At 47.0% G+C, this 17679-nt stretch overlaps 1 protein-coding gene across 8 annotated transcripts in view; it reads left to right on the forward strand.

Moving 5' to 3' along the window:
* map7d2b (MAP7 domain containing 2b) overlaps positions 1–17554 on the forward strand; it is a 24851-nt gene extending 7297 nt beyond the window's left edge. Inside the window, exons 4-17 of one of the 8 annotated variants that reach the window (XM_042067160.1) lie at positions 1085–1187; positions 3084–3158; positions 5442–5537; positions 5718–5863; positions 6244–6371; positions 7181–7422; positions 7765–7903; positions 9486–9666; positions 11028–11132; positions 12865–12912; positions 13708–13762; positions 14983–15127; positions 15623–15880; positions 16017–17554. In XM_042067160.1, the coding sequence (XP_041923094.1) occupies positions 1085–1187; positions 3084–3158; positions 5442–5537; positions 5718–5863; positions 6244–6371; positions 7181–7422; positions 7765–7903; positions 9486–9666; positions 11028–11132; positions 12865–12912; positions 13708–13762; positions 14983–15127; positions 15623–15872 (1713 nt within the window). In that variant the 3' untranslated portion in view covers positions 15873–15880; positions 16017–17554. Of the gene's footprint in view, positions 1–781; positions 1188–3083; positions 3159–5441; positions 5538–5717; positions 5864–6243; positions 6372–7180; positions 7423–7764; positions 7904–9485; positions 9667–11027; positions 11133–12864; positions 12913–13707; positions 13763–14982; positions 15128–15622; positions 15881–16016 lie in introns of those variants that run through there. The other 7 variants (XM_042067161.1, XM_042067167.1, XM_042067165.1 and 4 more) reach the window with 7 other exon arrangements.
* The last annotated feature ends 125 nt before the right edge of the window (positions 17555–17679 follow it).

The raw sequence follows: 17679 nt of genomic DNA on the forward strand, positions 1-17679 counted from the left end.
AGAGAGAGAGAGAGAGGAGAGCAGGAGGGAGAGAGGAGAGAGAGGAGAGAGAGGAGGGAGAGAGAGAGGAGAGAGGGAGAGAGAGAGAGAGAGAGAGAGAGGAGGGGAGGGAGACAGAGGAGAGAGAGGAGAGGAGGGAGAGAGAGGAGGGGAGGGAGAGAGAGGAGAGGAGGGAGAGAGAGAGAGAATGAGAGAGAGAGAGAGGAGGGGAGGGAGAGAGAGGAGAGGAGGGGAGGGAGAGAGTGAGAGAGAGGAGAGGAGGGAGAGAGAGAGAGAGAGAGAGTGAGAGAGAGGAGGGGAGGGGAGGGAGAGAGAGAGAAAGGGAGAGAGTGAGAGAGAGAGGAGGGGAGGGAGAGAGAGGAGAGGAGAGAGAGAGAGAGAGAATGAGAGAGAGAGAGAGAGAGAGGGGAGGGGAGGGAGAGAGAGAAAGGGAGAGAGTGAGAGAGAGAGGAGGGGGGGAGAGAGAGAGAGAGAAAGGGAGAGGAGGGGAGGGAGGGAAAGAGCAGCGATGATGCCACCGATGTAACCTGTGCCATTACCATAGCTACCCTGTACGTGTTCGTGTGTGTGTGTGTGTGTGCTCACGCCTCATTTGTGTGTCAACCGTCGAGGGGAGGGGGGGGGTGGGAGGAGTCACATGTCGCCACTCTCTCATCTGTCTGGCTGTGTGCTCGCTTAGACAAACCTGGTCGCCTGGGAGAGAGAGAGAGAGAGAAAGAGAGAGAGAGAGAGAGAGAGAAATAGAGAGAGGGTGAGAGAGAGGGAGGGAGGGAGGGAGGGAACGAGAGAGAGAGGAATACAGAGCCAGGGAGACAAGAGAAGGGGCCTTTTTTCAGCTGCTAGTTAACGCACAGAGAGAAGGAGAACCAGGAGGAGAGGCCAACGAGACGCTGCATTAGCGAGGGTGAGGGGAGACGGGACCAGGCTTAGAGAGAGAGAGAGAGGGAGCGAAAAAGAGAGAGCGCGAGGGAGGGAGAGAAAAGAGGCGGTCGCCATGGAGCAGGTGGCTCAGTCTCCGCGTCGCCGCAGCGACAGCTCCGTCAAAGAGTCTCTTTTCTTCCCCGTGCTGGAACGCAACGAGAAGGAGCGTCTGGAGGCCTTGCTGCGCCGGTCCATGGAGCGGGGACCGCCGATGGACCAGAGACCCAAGCGCTGGACCTGGGGCGGTCAGCCTGGAGACTGCCAGGGTGAGTGCCTGGGGACGGGGGGGGATGCTGGATGATGAGTGTGGGAGAGAGGAGGAGGATGGAAGAGGGATGGCTGGAGGTAACGGAGGAGGTGAATGAAATGAATCTGGGTGTGAAGGCTGCATTGCAGGGGGGGGGGGGGGGGGGGGGGGGCTTGTGTCTCTCTCAAAAAAAGTGCATTTGGATGTGGGGATTGAGCCATTGAGGAAGGAGGAAATTTGATTAGGGTGTGGGTTCTCTGTGTGTGTCTGCCTGTGTGTGTGTGTTTATCTGGTTCTGTACGTATGCGGATATTTTTTGCTATGCTCCTCAGGCATTGCTACCTATTTTAGGCCTGGTGTTTTTTTTTTTAAAGTCATTAGCACTTTAGCTGGAAAAACCCAGCCAGCTCTGCCTGTGTGTGTGTGTGTGTGTGTGTGTGTAAGGGTGTGAGGGCAGTCCAAGGTACACTGCTGGCGCCACATCCTGTTCTCCCCCTCAGAGCTCAGCGGCGGCTGTTTTCAGGGAGTTGCCCGGCTGTGGCGTGCGCTCTGACGCCTCAAGGTTAGCGCTGACGCCTTCTCCTCCCGTCAACCTCCCGTCCACCAGGTCGTTATCTCCGAGCCGACACACGGCGGAAGCACCACGGCACGCCGCGCTAAATCACCGGCTCGGAGCAAAAACCAACATGGAACAAATTAGCTCCCAAATGCAGTCCGTCAAACTAGCCTGTCAGTCTGCTGGTCCAGCTGTCGCCCTCCCCCCCATCCCTCCCTGCCCCCCTCATCTCTAAACCTCCGGTGAGATTACTTACTGCGTAGGTAAACACCCAGCGCTCTGCTACAGTCAGACACACACTCTCCCCTCTCCCTCAGGACAGAACACACTGCTGCTGCTGACGGAATGATTATTTGGCTTATTTGGAAAAAAAGGTCTTTTTTAATAACGCAGATGTGCAGATGTACAGATGTACAAATAAGGTTTGATTAAAACAAGAGACGCGGAGAGAGGGGGACAGTGAACGAGAGATGCGCTAAGGCTGAGGCTCCTGTCTTGGAAGGGAGGGAGACAAGTGCACCAGCCAGCCAGGCCCTGTGGTGCATTCATAACGACATCAATTATTTAGACTGTCCAAGAGCAGCGTCCGCTCACGAGGTGATCCACCCCCGGACCTGCTCTGGCATCTGGGTCCAGCCGATCGGTGGGACAGCAGCACTCAGGACCACCAGGGACCGGGGGTGGGGTGAGCGCAGCGACTGACCCGGGATCAGAGTATTGAGAGCGCTGACAAAAATCCTATTTTGATCCATACGGCCGGCTAAGCTAAGTGCTCCGACTGGGAGGCCGTTTTTTGCGGTGGTGCCTGATGCAGTTAGTGCTCTTGAGAAACCTGATCTATGCAGTGATAGGCCCCTTGCAGTGCGCGTCTTTCAACATCCTCCTGCTTTTTTCCCCCTTAACTGTAGATTTCATTACCAGGATGCTCACCTTACATATGATAACCCGTGCAGTTTGTATTACCATTACGAAGGCTCTCGGCTGGAGCCTGCTAGCCCTTTGTTACAATTTTGCTGACCCTTCTCTCATAAATGAGCCATTTTGTTGATACTGCTGAGGTATGTTTTCAGAACAGGCTCGCTCGTGAAATGCAGTCTCTCATGCAACTTTTCCCATCCTCATTGTTTGGGCTCTAGCTAACGCAACTTTACTTTTCCTCAGTGTGTGGCCACAGCTGTTTCACAGCAGCTCCTGGGTACTGTTAAAATTAACCCTGACATGAAGAGGCTGCCACTGCTATGTTAATTCCCATGTGTCATTTACTCTCATTAACGCTGGTTGTGTGTGTGTGTTTTTTTGTTTTGCTTGTGTGGCTTTCCTCCCTCTCTCTGTGTGTGTACGACGGTACCTGCTGCCCAGGTGACCTTAAGACCGCCCCGCCTTCTCACTCCTCGTTAGCCCATGACCCCGCGTCCGCCAGCCCCTCCCGGATGGGTACTGACCTGCTCCTCCTCTCTGCTCCACCTCACTCTGTGTTCTTTACCTGACGCACCACAGTAGCCTTGTGTGTGTGTGTGTGTGTGTGTGTGTGTGTGTGTGTATGTGTTCTCTGTGTTCTTTACCTGACGCACCACAGAAGCCTGCCATAGTGTACCTGCACTGCATGCACACATATAATGGGTTTGGAATGGTGATTGTGTTTTCTGTGTGTGTGTGTGTATTCACTGCTCACTGATATTTGGTAACCTTCACATTTCCAATTTCACAGTGTTGTCATGGTTATGCAGACTAATGATCGTCAGTGTGTTTTTGGTCTTGGTGTGCATGATGTGTATTTGGTCTTGGTGTGCATGATGTGTATTTGGTGATGGTGAGATCGCTGTGTACTGTACTTGTCTCTTCCCCCTGTGTTGTGTTGTGTTGTGTTGTGTTGTGTTGTGTTGTGCTGTGTTGTGTTGTGTTGTGTTGTGTTGTGTTGTGTTGTGCTGTGCTATGTTGTGTTGTGTTGTGTTGTGTTGTGTTGTGTTGTGTTGTGTTGTGCTGTGCTATGTTGTGTTGTGCTGCATCTTCTCTTTTGTTAACCCTTTGCCTGATTTCTCTCAAGAGGTTTGGAAAAGCCTGTGATGGTAATCATCACAGATACATCAATTAATTATTCAAGATATCGCGCTGCCGCCTCTTCCTCTCCTCACTGGGTGTATCTGCTACAGTGGAGGGGTGTGTGTGTGTGTGTGTGTGTGTGTGTGTATATGGGGGCTTCCTGTCTTGGCTGTGGTGGGTGGAAGATGAAGGATGGAAGACCCCAGCCAACACACACGTCTCCTCTTGCGCCTCGAGCGGCGGCAGCTCCTCTGCTCTCGCAGAGAGGAGGCTGAGGCCACTGGATACGGAGCTGTCTGTGTGTGTGTGTGTGTGTGTGTGTGTGTGTGTGTGTGTGTGTGTGTGTGTCTGTGTGTGTGTGTGTGTGTGTGTGTGTGTGTGTGTGTCTGTGTGTGTGTGTGTGGCTGTGTGTGTGTGTATGTGTGTGTGTATGTGTGTGTGTATGGCTGTGTGTGGCTATGTGTGTGATGCTGTGTGTGTGTGTGTGTGTGTGTGGGTGGTGTGTGTGTGTGTGTGTGTGTGTGTATGTGTCCTGTTGGGTTTGCTTCTGCGCCCAAAATCACATTAAGGCTCCTGCCCAGCAGCAGCATCAACAGCAGTTTGCTCCAGCAGTGCCTCTTCATCATGGTCATGTACATACATATAAATACACACACACGCACACACACACACACACGCACGCACACACAGACACATACACACATAGGGATGGGCATCGTTAAGAAATTATATAGATTCCTTATCGATTCCCATACACACACACATACAGTACACTCTATCTCTTATGTTCATACACACACATATCACACAAACACACATACATGTCTCTCTCTCTCTCTCACACACACACACACACACACACACGCAAACACACACATACTACCCCACTCTCTCATATACAGACACAACTACAAATAAATATATGCACTCCTTGAAACGCAACTAGGACAGCACCCACACTCTGAGAAACACCCTAAGGTCTACTTACTGCCAACTGAGTCTGCTTTATGTAAATTAGTGCTTATCTGAATTCTGCCTCTTCACCCAGTGCTAGACCCTAAGAACAAAAATATCCAAAGCAAATTATCGTTTGATATATTCCAGCTAACCTGTCAAGCTTATCAGAAAAGAGCTCTTTTTGTTTGTTAATTGTCCCTTTTGAACTGATACATCCATTTCTCCTTTTGTTATTGTGACTGTGCGGTGTGGATGTTGGTATTTGTATCTCTGATGTTGGTTTATCTTTTTGTTATTGTGGCTGTGCGGTGTGGATGTTGGTATTTGTATCTCTGATGTTGGTTTATCGTTTTGTTATTGTGACTGTGCGGTGTGGATGTTGGTATTTGTATCTCTGATGTTGGTTTATCTTTTTGTTATTGTGGCTGTGTGGTGTGGATGTTGATATTGGTATGGTATCTATGATGTTGGTTTATCTTTTTGTTATTGTGGCAGTGTGGTGTGGATGTTGATATTGGTATGGTATCTATGATGTTGGTTTATCTTTTTGTTATTGTGGCAGTGTGGTGTGGATGTGAATGTTGATATGGTATCTATGATGTTGGTTTATCTTTTATTCTCCTTTCCTCTCGTCATGCTTGTTTACCCGTGGACTGCCTTGCCGTCGTGCTGTGATGACTGTCCTGCCGTCGTGCTGTTATGACTGTCTCATCTCTGAAGTGGCTGATTACATGACCTTGTCTGAGTCTCAGGACTCGTCCCTCAACAAACGTCTGTCCTCCTCCTCCGCCACATTACCCAGTGTCACAGAGAGAGGCAAGTGTGTGTGTGTGTGTGTGTGTGTGTGTGTGTGTGTGTGTGTGTGTGTGTGTGTGTGTGTGTCTGCCTCTGAAATAGCTGTCATAAATCCTATTTATTCAATTTGCTCCGTCTCTTCCCGTCTCCCTCCATCGTGACCTCTGACCCCTGTAGTCTCCTACCTTTGTCCTCGTTTAGCTTCGCCCAGCCCCCACCGGTCTCCCTACAGGGGCTCCCCCAGCCGAGTGGAACGCAAGAAGAACAACAACGGCGGCACGCCGGGGCCCATCATGGAACCCAAGGAACCGTCCAAGGAACCGCCCAAGGAACCCAAGACCCCTCAGGTCCGTTCATCCGCCATCTCACTGGTGGAATCTCTTTCTCGCTCAAAAGCAAATGGGCTCACATAGTTCCGTTCAGAGAGTTATATTTGGTGCACAGCACTGTGGGACACATGTCGCCGTGGAGCTGGTCTCCTAGCAACAGTACCACTCCGATCGTTTCCAGTCCAGCCACGTCAAACTGGAATCTGTTGCACGCTATGCATGGCCAAGGCTCACATATTTACAACACACACACACACACACACACACACACACACACACACACACACTTGCTTTGTCTTCCCACCCAGGGAACCACACAGTTTAATTATGTGTAACTCGGGCACATGTATGTGCATGTGTAACTAAGCCCAGCAGCTTTGTCTCTGTTCTGCTCTCAGATGGAAAAACAGGTGGGATGCACCACCCCCAGCCTGATAGACCCATCCCCCAAACGTCTTGAGTCCCCCACCACACCAACCAAAAGTGCCTCTACCAAGACACAAAAGCATCACGGCACCCCTAAAAGGTTCCACCTTATTTTCTCTACTTATATTTTTTAATTGTTAAATATTTTTGTCAAGGTAATATTCTGACAGTTATATTTAAATGTAACACATCAACACCAACGTAAATCATTTCATTTGACTCTAGTGTCATCAGAATGTCACTGCATGTTGAAACACTGTCTGTATATGCAGTGCCCATAAAAAGTATTTACCTCCCCTTGGATATTTCCTCTTTTACTGGATTTAGAAATGGAATCTTGATCAATTTATTTTGCCCTTTTTTACAATAATTTACAAAAATCCCCTCTTTAATGTCAAAGTGAAAACAGATTTCTACAAATAATTAAAATCTATAATGCAAAATTTTATACGTATTCACCCCCTTCAAGTCAGCATTTAGTAGATGCACCTTTTGCCACAATTAAGTCTCAGTTAGGCCTGCTTATCTGGATACTGCCATTTTACTCCATTTTTCTTTGCAAAACTGCTCAAGCTCTGTCAGGTTGGAAGGGCATCACGTGTGAACAGCCCATTTCAGCTCTGTCAGGTTGGAAGGGCATCACGTGTGAACAGCCTTTTTCAAGTCCAGCCACAGATTTTCTATAGGATTGAGGTCTGGGGTTTGACTCGGCCACTCCAGAACATTCGAGTATCCCCACAGCATGATTTTTGTAAATTATTATAAAAAAAGCCCAATTAAATTGATCAAGATTCAATTTATAAAAGCAGTAAAAGGGAAATATCCAAGGGCAGGGGGATGAATTTCTTTTATAGGCACTGTACTAGCGGATACTAGCTGATGCTATTGTTACAAAACCCTTTTTGGTAGCAGGGTCAGATCGTCCAAGAGCCGCACCCAGTCCCCCTGTTCCCCAGGACAGTACCCGCCGTCCCCGATGAGACACCGCGCGTCCACCCCGTGCGACGGCCCTCGGAGGCTGGAGGGCGAGGAGAAGGCGGCCATGGAGACCCGGGGCACCAGTACCCTGGAGAGGAAGACCTCCAGGTCTGAGAACGCCGAGCGCAAAATGCCCAAGTCTGCCAGCCGGGATCTTGGAGAGCGCAGCGCAGGTGAACTCCTGACTTTAATATCCAGCCGATTGAGGCAACAGCTATACAAGGCAACAAAGGCGTGTCTGCTAAATGTAATGGAATAAAAGGCTTCCTCTGAGAGTTATTTGCACTCATTGATTGATTTTGTATCCCTCAAATGCCTTTTTTTGTGTTTGTATGTGTGTATCCTAAATGCTGGCTTTTGTCTTGCTTTTGTATATCTATGTAGGCTACTACAAGTGCAGTCTCTTCATCCACACACCTTAGCTTGTGCATCCTTTCTCGCATTGTGGACATAAATAAATGATTAGAGTGTGTGTGTGTGTGTGTGTGTGTGTGTGTGTGTGTGTGTGTTTGTAGAGTCCCCAGGTACCCCCACAGGGAAGTCCTTTGCGGGGACCACTGATGCGGAGGAGGCCGCCAGACTGCTGGCCGAGAGGCGTAGACAAGCCCGCGTGCAGAAGGAGCTTGAGGACAAGCAGCGCGCTGAGGAAGAGAGGTACACGCCACACGACACGCCACACGACGCGCCACACGACACGCCACACGACGCGCCACACGACACGCCACACGACGCGCCACACGACACCCACACGACGCGCCACACGACGCGCCACACGACACGCCACATGACGCGACACACTACACGGTACAGCCGCACATAACGCCATCGCCTTACATCCGCACATAACGCCAGCCGCGCAGCTGAATCGTTCCCTTTCACGGAGCGTACAAATTGTTTTAGAAGACTGGTCTAATGCTTTCGAATGTGAGGGCGACTGCCACGCTGGTATAGCCAGTTCCGTTGATTATTGTGGAAGCTAATTGTTGCGACATGAAAAGATACGTTTCAGTTGCACGTCTGATGCTGCATACTTGTAAACACCTGTTTTGGACCTCATACTGATGCTCCTGAGCTCCTGGGACCTGTTTCCTACAGTCCTGGACTAAAAGCCAACTTCAATGGAAATTTCCTTTAAGAAAGAGCTGCTAGTCTGGGACTGGGACTAGGACTAGGCTTAATCCATGTACGGGATGCCAGCCCCTGGAGTTTAGTAAGTGGCTATGATTACCAGAGATATATACACTACCGATCAAAAGTTTGGGGTCACTTAGAAATTTCCATTCCACTCCATTATAGACCGAATACCAGCTGAGATCAGTTGCATTTTTGCACACAGCTTCTTGATATAAAATAGGTTAAGGTCTCCTTGAGCTTTTGAATAAGCCATCATGACATTTGAAATGGCAATGAAATCATTCTTATCTATTGGGTGACCAGACTCTTGTTTTGATTGCATGTCAGTGGAAGTGATGGGGCTTTATTGCATAAGAGAAATAGGAGCAATGCTTAGCGATGCATGAAACAATCAATCAAACCTAACAGGCTCTGAAATGAGCTGGTTAACAGTCCAGTCCTTAGTCAAATCCAGGCTCACAGAGTATGTCAGATGGGAGTCTGGCTTTCAGTGATTAAATGGAAGGGTGTGACTGTGCATATTTTCATGGCTGTGTGTGTGTGTGTGTGTGTGTGTGTTGTGCGAATGAGCGTGTGTATGTGTTCCTGTATGTACGTGATCATTGCTCAAGACCCTATGGATGCATCCGCAGGCTATACATATGCGTACATTTGTGGGATCATTTGCACACATGCATGCATGCCCATTAGTGTGTTTGTATGATTATAGTGTGATTCAACAATGCAACAGTTTGTGTATTTTTGTGTGTGTGTGTGTGTTTCTGTTTGTGTGGTGTATGTGGTTGAACTAACACACATGAACAATGCCTGTTCATATTTTTATATTTACATTCAACAATACAATAGTGTGTGTATGTGTGTGTGTGTGTGTGTGTGTGTGTGTGTGTGTGTGTGTGTGTGTGTGTGTATGGTATACGTAGATGACGTATGTGTATGATGAACCCTCTCCCTTGCCCCCCACAGACAGAAGTGTGTGTGTGTGTGTGTGTGTTTTTATGTGTGTGTGTGTATTTATGTGTGTGTGTGTGTGTGTGTGTGTATTTATGTGTGTGTGTGTGTATGGTATACGTGGATGACGTGTTTGTATGCACCCTCTCCCCAGGCTGAGGGCAGAGGAGGAGCAGCGGCGGCAGGAGGAGGCGCGGGAGCAGCAGGAGCAGGCGGCGCTGTGGGCCGAGCAGGAGAGGAGGCGGCAGGAGGAGGCACGGCAGCAGAAGGAGCTGGAGGACCGGCGTCAGAGGGAGCGGCGCTGGCAGGAGATCCAGGACCAATGGGAACGAGAGGTCAGGGGTCAGACATACTGACATCACACTGTCTACATAGTCTACCCAACATAGTATACTCTACATAGTCTACCCAACATAGTATACTCTACATAGTATACTCAACATAGTATACTCTACATAATATACCCAACATAGTCTACCCAACATAGTATACTCTACATAGTATACTCAACATAGTATACTCTACATAGTATACTCTACATAGTCTACCCAACATAGTATACCCAACATAGTCTACCCAACATAGTATACCCAACATAGTCTACCCAACATAGTCTACCCAACATAGTATACCCAACATAGTCTACCCAACATAGTCTACCCAACATAGTATACCCAACATAGTCTACCCTATATAGTCTACCCAACATAGTATACTCTACATAGTCTACCCAACATAATATACCCAACATAGTATACTCTACATAGTATACCCAACATAGTATACCCAACATAGTATACCCAACATAGTCTACCCTATATAGTCTACCCAACATAGTATACTCTACATAGTCTACCCAACATAATATACCCAACATAGTATACTCTACATAGTATACCCAACATAGTATACCCAACATAGTCTACCCTATATAGTCTACTCTACGTTTACATTTCCATTTAGTCATTTAGTCATCTGCTCTATTTTATTCTATTCTATTCTATTCTATTCTATTCTATTATATATATGTTTACTTTTACATTTAGCTGACCTCACACTGCCTATATAGTCTATATATTTACATGGTCAGTTAGCTGATGCTTTTATCCAAAACCACTCTTACAACATCTAGTAACACTTCCCACTGTCTACATATTCTGCTCTATTCTATTCTATTCTACTCTGTTCTACTCTATTTTTCTCTATACTTACATATATTTTTTTTTTATTATTATTTATATTCCATCATTCCATCATTTTTTAGTCATACTAAATTTTTATTTATTGTTATTAAGTCCTTCATTAAGATGTGCTAAGACATAACCAAAATGTGCACAATTTATTTCAACTAATAACATTAGATTCTGCCAGCATGCATCTTAGACACCTATTTCAAAGAAAATGAAACATTTATATTGCAAGTATTTACTGAGCTGTGCCTGATACATTACTGATACTGACCGAATGCAATGACGTCATGCCTGTGTGTGTGTGTGTGTGTGTGTGTGTGTGTGTGTGTGTGTGTGTGTGTGTGTGTGAGCGTGTGTGTGTGTGTGTGTGTGTGTGCGTGTGTGTGTGTGTGTGTGTGTGTGTGTGAGCGTGTGTGTGTGTGTGTGTGTGTGCGTGTGTGTGTGTGTGCGTGTGCGTGTGCGTGTGCGTGTGTGTGTGTGTGTGTGTGCGTCATGGTTACGGGCAGAAAGAGGAGGCGGTGCTTCGGGCCCACCGCGAGGCGGAGCGTAAGCAGCAGGAACGAGAGCTGGTCAAGATTCAGGAGGAGCAGGAGAGACTGCAGAGGAAGAAGGTGGGCATCCATCTTCCACATCAGAGCCCACAGCGCTCTGCTCCTTTGATATTTAACCTCTCTGCAGCTCACACATGTAATAGTGCATTTTACACTGGTGTACAGCAGCATCAAAGGTGGATGAGTTAGATAGACTGCAGAGAAAGAAGATTCTGTCCCATTTGATTTTATTTAATAACAGTGAACAGATAAGAACTGCAATTGCGAACAGTTGATAGAAGCTTTGAATATAATCTTGCTCATTTTATTCTCATGTAAAATTTGACCCAGACACCTCATTGTATTGTGCAGTTCTAAAACCGTAGACAGAGTACATCAATATATGGAACGTGCCATGCATTAATCTCTTATACAGCAGTTGAGGAGCAGTTGAGATTGCAGACAAAGACAACGATTCGCATGAGATTTTTGCAAATACTTAAATCAGTGTTTCCCATACATTGACTTATTTGTGGCGGCCCACCACAATAACATTGACCACCACACCATGATTTTCCAGGTTAGACTAAATTGTGCTTAAATCTGGTTAGCATCATAACCACGCGGCGCTGATTTGTTAAAAACTGTTAATTCTGCAAACCTGCCACCTAGGACATAGAATTCAATTCTGTGGGAAACACTGTCAATCATAAGTAGGGAAAATAGTAAAAACAATATTCTGGACACTACTGGAGTATAGCTTACAATACTGCAGTCTCCAGTTCCAAAGGCACTCCAGAGAAAAAAGACATTGTGATTTCTGTCTTCAAAACAACCTCATGAAAATGTTGGCTAAGGCCTGATGTGAGCATAAACGTGTTGTCATGGAGATGCACATGTACAGGAAGCACCTGTGTATTAACCACAGGGCTGGCGTACATTTACAAAATCAGTACATAAACCACGGTTAATAGTCTAGAAATTATAGTATACTGTTCTATTACGCTGGATAAACCTGTGTTTTATTTCCATATCGAAGAAGCAAATAGGAGATAGACAATAATCTTAACCCATCGAATTGAAATAGCTGACTTCTGTATAATAATGACTAGAGAAGCTGGGGAGGGAAACAATTCTCTATTCTGCAGTCAAATTGGGATTAGCAGAAGAGACTGCAGTGGAGGAAGTATCTCATGTCTTTCAACACATTCCACCGCACACTGGTTATCCACACACACACACACACACACCCAGCTTGTGCAAGTAAGACACATTCCACTGCACGCTGGTACTCCTCGTGTCAGCCTCTCAGTACTCATTATAGTAGACAGCTCAGCTGTCGAGGCACTAAATATTTAACACATTTATTTGACACGTCCGGGTGCTGCAGAGGATGTGGGAGCAGATCTTCCACGTCTCTATCAGGTCGTACAACGCTTCCACAACGCTTCCACAACGCTTCCACGTCTCTATTAGGTCGTACAACGCTTCCACAACGCTTCCACAATGCTTCCACAACTTCCACAAGGCTTCCACAGCGCTTCCACAACGCTTCCACGTCTCTATAAGGTCGTACAACACTTCCACGGTCTCACACGGAGTTCAGTTCACATCCTGATAATCGGCTGTCATGTAAAATGTTTGTTACAACTGTTCTTATGGGATATTGATTTACATTTGGGATATGAACTTTGCGTAGATGCAAAGCTGGCTCAGTGAAATAAAACAGTGCACTGCTCATCACTGTACTGTCCATTGCTGAAAGAGTGACCTTTCCTCGTTTATTTTGATTACTGTGCTGTTTCCCTCGTAGAGGATCGAGGAGATCATGAAGAGGACACGGAAAAGTGAAGAACCAAAGGTAAATAAGAACCAAAAACAAATAAGAACCAAAGGTGTCCTGGATGAGAACGCAGGTAATACTGCGGTGGTGCGGTGGTGCATTGGTGGGGTCTCATTGGTGGGTTTTCATTGGTGGGGTCTCATTGGTGGGTTTTCATTGGTGGGGTCTCATTGGTGGGTTCTCATTGGTGGGGTCTCATTGGTGGGTGTTCATTGGTAAGTTCTCATTGGCGGGTTCCGATTGGTGGGTTCTTATTGGTGGGATCTCATTGGTGGGTTTTCATTGGTGGGTTCTCATTGGTGGGGTCCCATTGATGAGTTCTCATTGGTGGGGTTCTCATTGGTGCGTTCTCATTGGTGGGTTCTCATTGGTGGAGTTCTCATTGGTGGGGTTCTCATTGGTGGGTTTTCATTGGTGGGTGCCCATTGATGAGTTCTCATTGGTGGGGTTCTCATTGGTGGGGTTCTCATTGGTGGGTTCTCATTGGTGGGTTTTCATTGGTGGGGTCTCATTGGTGGGGTCCCATTGATGAGTTCTCATTGGTGGGTTTTCATTGGTGAGTTCTCATTGGCGGGTTCCGATTGGTGGGTTCTTATTGGTGGGATCTCATTGGTGGGTTTTCATTGGTGGGTTCTCATTGGTGGGGTCCCATTGATGAGTTCTCATTGGTGGGGTTCTCATTGGTGGGTTCTCATTGGTGGGTTCTCATTGGTGGGTTCTCATTGGCACAATAAAGAGCATACCGGAGGAGCAGCGGCAGTCATTAATCAGACGCTGGTGCGCCGTTTATTCGTTTCTTTTGCGTTTGCTCAGAAAGAAGACGTGCTGGTGGAGTCGCCATCCCCTGAGACGGTGCAAGAGTGCAGAGGTATGCTGGGAGGTCAAATAGAGGTTAATTATCTGTTTCATAACGGGACGGCAGACTTTGACACACATACTGTTTCTCTCTGTTTCCGTCTTGCCCCCCCCCTCTCTCTCTCTCTTTTTCTCCCTCTCTCCCACACACATACACACGAATGCACGCGCGCACACACACACACACACACACACACGAATGCACGCGCGCACACACACACACACACACACACACACACACACACACACACACACGAATGCACGCGCGCACACACACACACACACACACACGAATGCACGCGCGCACACACACACACACACACACACAAACACACACACACACACACACACACACGAATGCACGCGCGCACACACACACACACACACACACACACACACACACACACACACACACACACATAACACAGGGAGCCACAGGGCAACACAAACACATCTCTATTTGTCTGTGTCATAGTTTTATTATTAGGGTTATCACTAGCAACCCCACACAACATACAATAAAGTAAGCGTGCAGATGCACACACACACACACACACACACACCAACTTACAGAGGCACACATCCCACACACACACACACATAAACCTATAGAGGCACACCCCACACACACACATACACACACACACATAAACCTATAGAGGAACACCCCACACACACACATACACACACACACACACACACACACACACACACACAGCTATAGAGGCACACCCCACATACACACACTCACACACACACACACACACACACACACACACACAGCTATAGAGGCACACCCCACATACACATACACACACACAGACACACACACACACACACACACACACACACACACACACAGACACACACACACACAGCTATAGTCACACCCCACACACACACAAAGTCAGGAGTGTCTGCAGAGTGACTCATCCTGCGAGAAGTCTTTGTGACTTTATGAGAACAGCTCCACTGTGTGGTACGATGGGAAACTTGCTCTCATAGCTTGGAGCATGTTTTTCAAATAGGTCTGTCAAAGTCGCTGCTAAATCATGATAAAACTGACTCACGTAGTCTGTGGTAACCATCTTGTTTTTAAATTGTACATGCAATCATCAGAATGTTCATGTTTTTCTTTGAACGGTGCAGGGATTTAGCTGTTTTTAATGCATTAAGACAAGATCCAAATTTGGCCATTACTAAGTTCAGTTTCTACTGTGACTAAATCCACAGACCTCAAACAGGCCAGCGTGGGTCAGCGGCAGAGACCAGAGCCCCTGGGCGCAGTGGAGTCTCCCCTCATCAGCCTGCAGCCCCTGGAGGCCAAGAGCTGCGTGGCCGATGACCTCTCTGATGGCGTCCAGTCTATGGACGTCAGGTAACCAGACCCACCACATCGTCATTCCTGAGTCACCTCCATTTTGTCTGATTGTTCTGTGTTCAGCTCTTCAAACATTTTCGAAATGAGGAGAGATTAAGTCAGTTGAGTTTACGTTGCACATTAGAAAGGATGCATCTCATTGCATATGGTGGCTACATGGCTCTCTCGTGGGGCTACATTCAGCTCACTAGTTACCTATTTCAAATCAGCTCCAGAGAGTCGATTGAATTCAGCAATGATACTGATTTTGCCAATCATTATCATAGTCTGCGCCAATACAATTCCTGATGGATTCAAGTTTCCCAGGAGGACTGATTTGAGAGTGACTGAATTTAGCCCCAAAGCCATGTTGCATGACACTGTGTGTCACATGGTTACTTACTTGTGGGATACCTCTCTTTTGCCGTATCCTACATGTGCCCCCAACCTTTCACCAACCCCTGCCCCCCCCTCCCTCCCTCCTCCTCACCTCCCCCTCCGACCCCCCCACAGCCCTGTATCACGAGATGAGCTCGTCTCTGTAGCAGACTACTCCCCTGTTCCCGAGGCTCCCCAGAGTAGTGTGAGCAATGCCAAGGCACTGGAGGACCTGCTGGAGATTACAGGCCAAGACGCCTACCCCAGTCTTCCCTCCTCCGCCACGCTCGGGGACCTCAATAAGAACCTGATTGAGGGCTTCAGCAGGCCCGGGGCTGACTCTCAGCTGATCCAGAGCTCCGCCTCTGACAAGCTTGGCGTCTAAGTAACCAGGTGATAAAAAACAACACATTCACAGTAGCTGTCATGACTCTGTACTGTTTGTCTCCCCCTCATTCCTGAGTGGCTGTCTGTCTGGGCGTTGTTGAAGGTTTGATCGTTGTGAATATTCCTCCCGCTGTGTCCACAGGGTGTGTCGGTGACTCTTGGCCAGTGGAAGAAGAGGAGGAACTGTATCAGCCAATCAGCTTCACCTCTCCAACCTGCAGGAAAACCCCACCACTCCTCGCCCCCAAGCCTCTCAGATGCAAACGCGGAGAGCAAACACTGAATGTTATCTACCGTTAACTCACTCTGACAGAACACACTTAAACATACACTATACTGTACACATCTTGTGCACAAAGACCAACGTGCAATATACACAAAAGCATACACAAAAGCTCACACACAAAAACGCTTTGCCTCTCTGTCAGAGCATTTCAGATTACTCTACGACATATGCTGCCTGTGCAGTTCAATGTAATATATTGTAGCAACTCTATATTCACCTCCTCCTCCCTAGCGTTTGATGGAGGAGCCCGCCATTTAGTCCTGTAGCAGTTCAACATTTCTTTTGATGTATTACGCTGTCTTGAGAGTATTCTGACCAGCAGTCTTGCAGTGCACTGTAGAAGTGATTTTGTGTAATTTTGCGTCTCAATGGTGTGTTGTATCATATGGCTCGAGAAAACTTTACTGTATGATCATGAATTGCATTTCTGATCACAATCAAGGCTATGTAGATTAATAAGTATGCAAAATGCAAGCATACAGTGAATAAAACTATAACATAATACACTATTACACCATGTCACATCATTGTAAATAACAACAACAACAAATGGCTCCTCGATCCTTTTTGTTTTCAGACTCTGTCACTGAACTGTGAAACCAACGTCTGTGGTTTGAACACTGTAAAAAGTTGCACTGTATTATCCTCTGTCCCGTTGCTCACGGTCGCTTTATATTTTGCTGTAAACGCTGCTCTTGCTGCTCATGACTCTAGCCTCGCCTCGGGGAGATCATGGAGCAAAGTCGGTTATGCAAAAGAGTGTACGGCATTGAAAGACTCTGCAAGTACATCTGCAAAATCCTACAAATGTACAAATGTGCCTCGTAGAGTGCCACAAATGAAAAGGTTCACAATGTGTAAAGAAAAAACACCATCACCATTACTTACCCTGTAAAGACTGCCCTGTCGTCCATGTTGCGCTATGCAGGATGTCAGGGCGCAGCATGTGTGCTTTGTGCAGTTTTTCATTTACTGGTGAAGTCCTTAAGAAACAGGTGGCAGATTCAAATAAAATGTTTATAGTATGACATATTCCTCCAGATGTCAATTGTTTAGGACCAATCCCTGGTCCTGGAATTCCCTGTCATAGAAAGAGTGAACAGCTGTGTCACGGGCTGTAAAGGTAGATTGACTGTGTGTGTCTGTCTGTGTGTCTCTCCGACACCTGTCTTCATCTGATCACAATCCCCTCTGTTCCCGCCCAATCATCCTACTGTTGACATGCTAAGAATTCTCCTCATCAGTTTTACTGTGAAATATGATAGAGGGAAAAAAACATTTTATCTTGAATATTGGAAAGTAAAACTTGGTTCATTTCTGCTTTGTGGAATATGTAGACACACGCATGGAGCTTCAGCACTGGGGGAGAGCATTAATAAAACACTGATTGGTCATACTTTGTCTTGTTTCATTTGTGACTTAAAATTAATTGATGGATGGAGAAAATACATAAAATAAATAAATATCTAATATTAGCCTAACTACTGAACCTCAGAAAGCCGATTGTGGCAACGGTTTT

Source organism: Alosa sapidissima, chromosome 17 (assembly GCF_018492685.1).
Source record: "Alosa sapidissima isolate fAloSap1 chromosome 17, fAloSap1.pri, whole genome shotgun sequence".
Classification (NCBI taxonomy): domain Eukaryota; kingdom Metazoa; phylum Chordata; class Actinopteri; order Clupeiformes; family Clupeidae; genus Alosa; species Alosa sapidissima.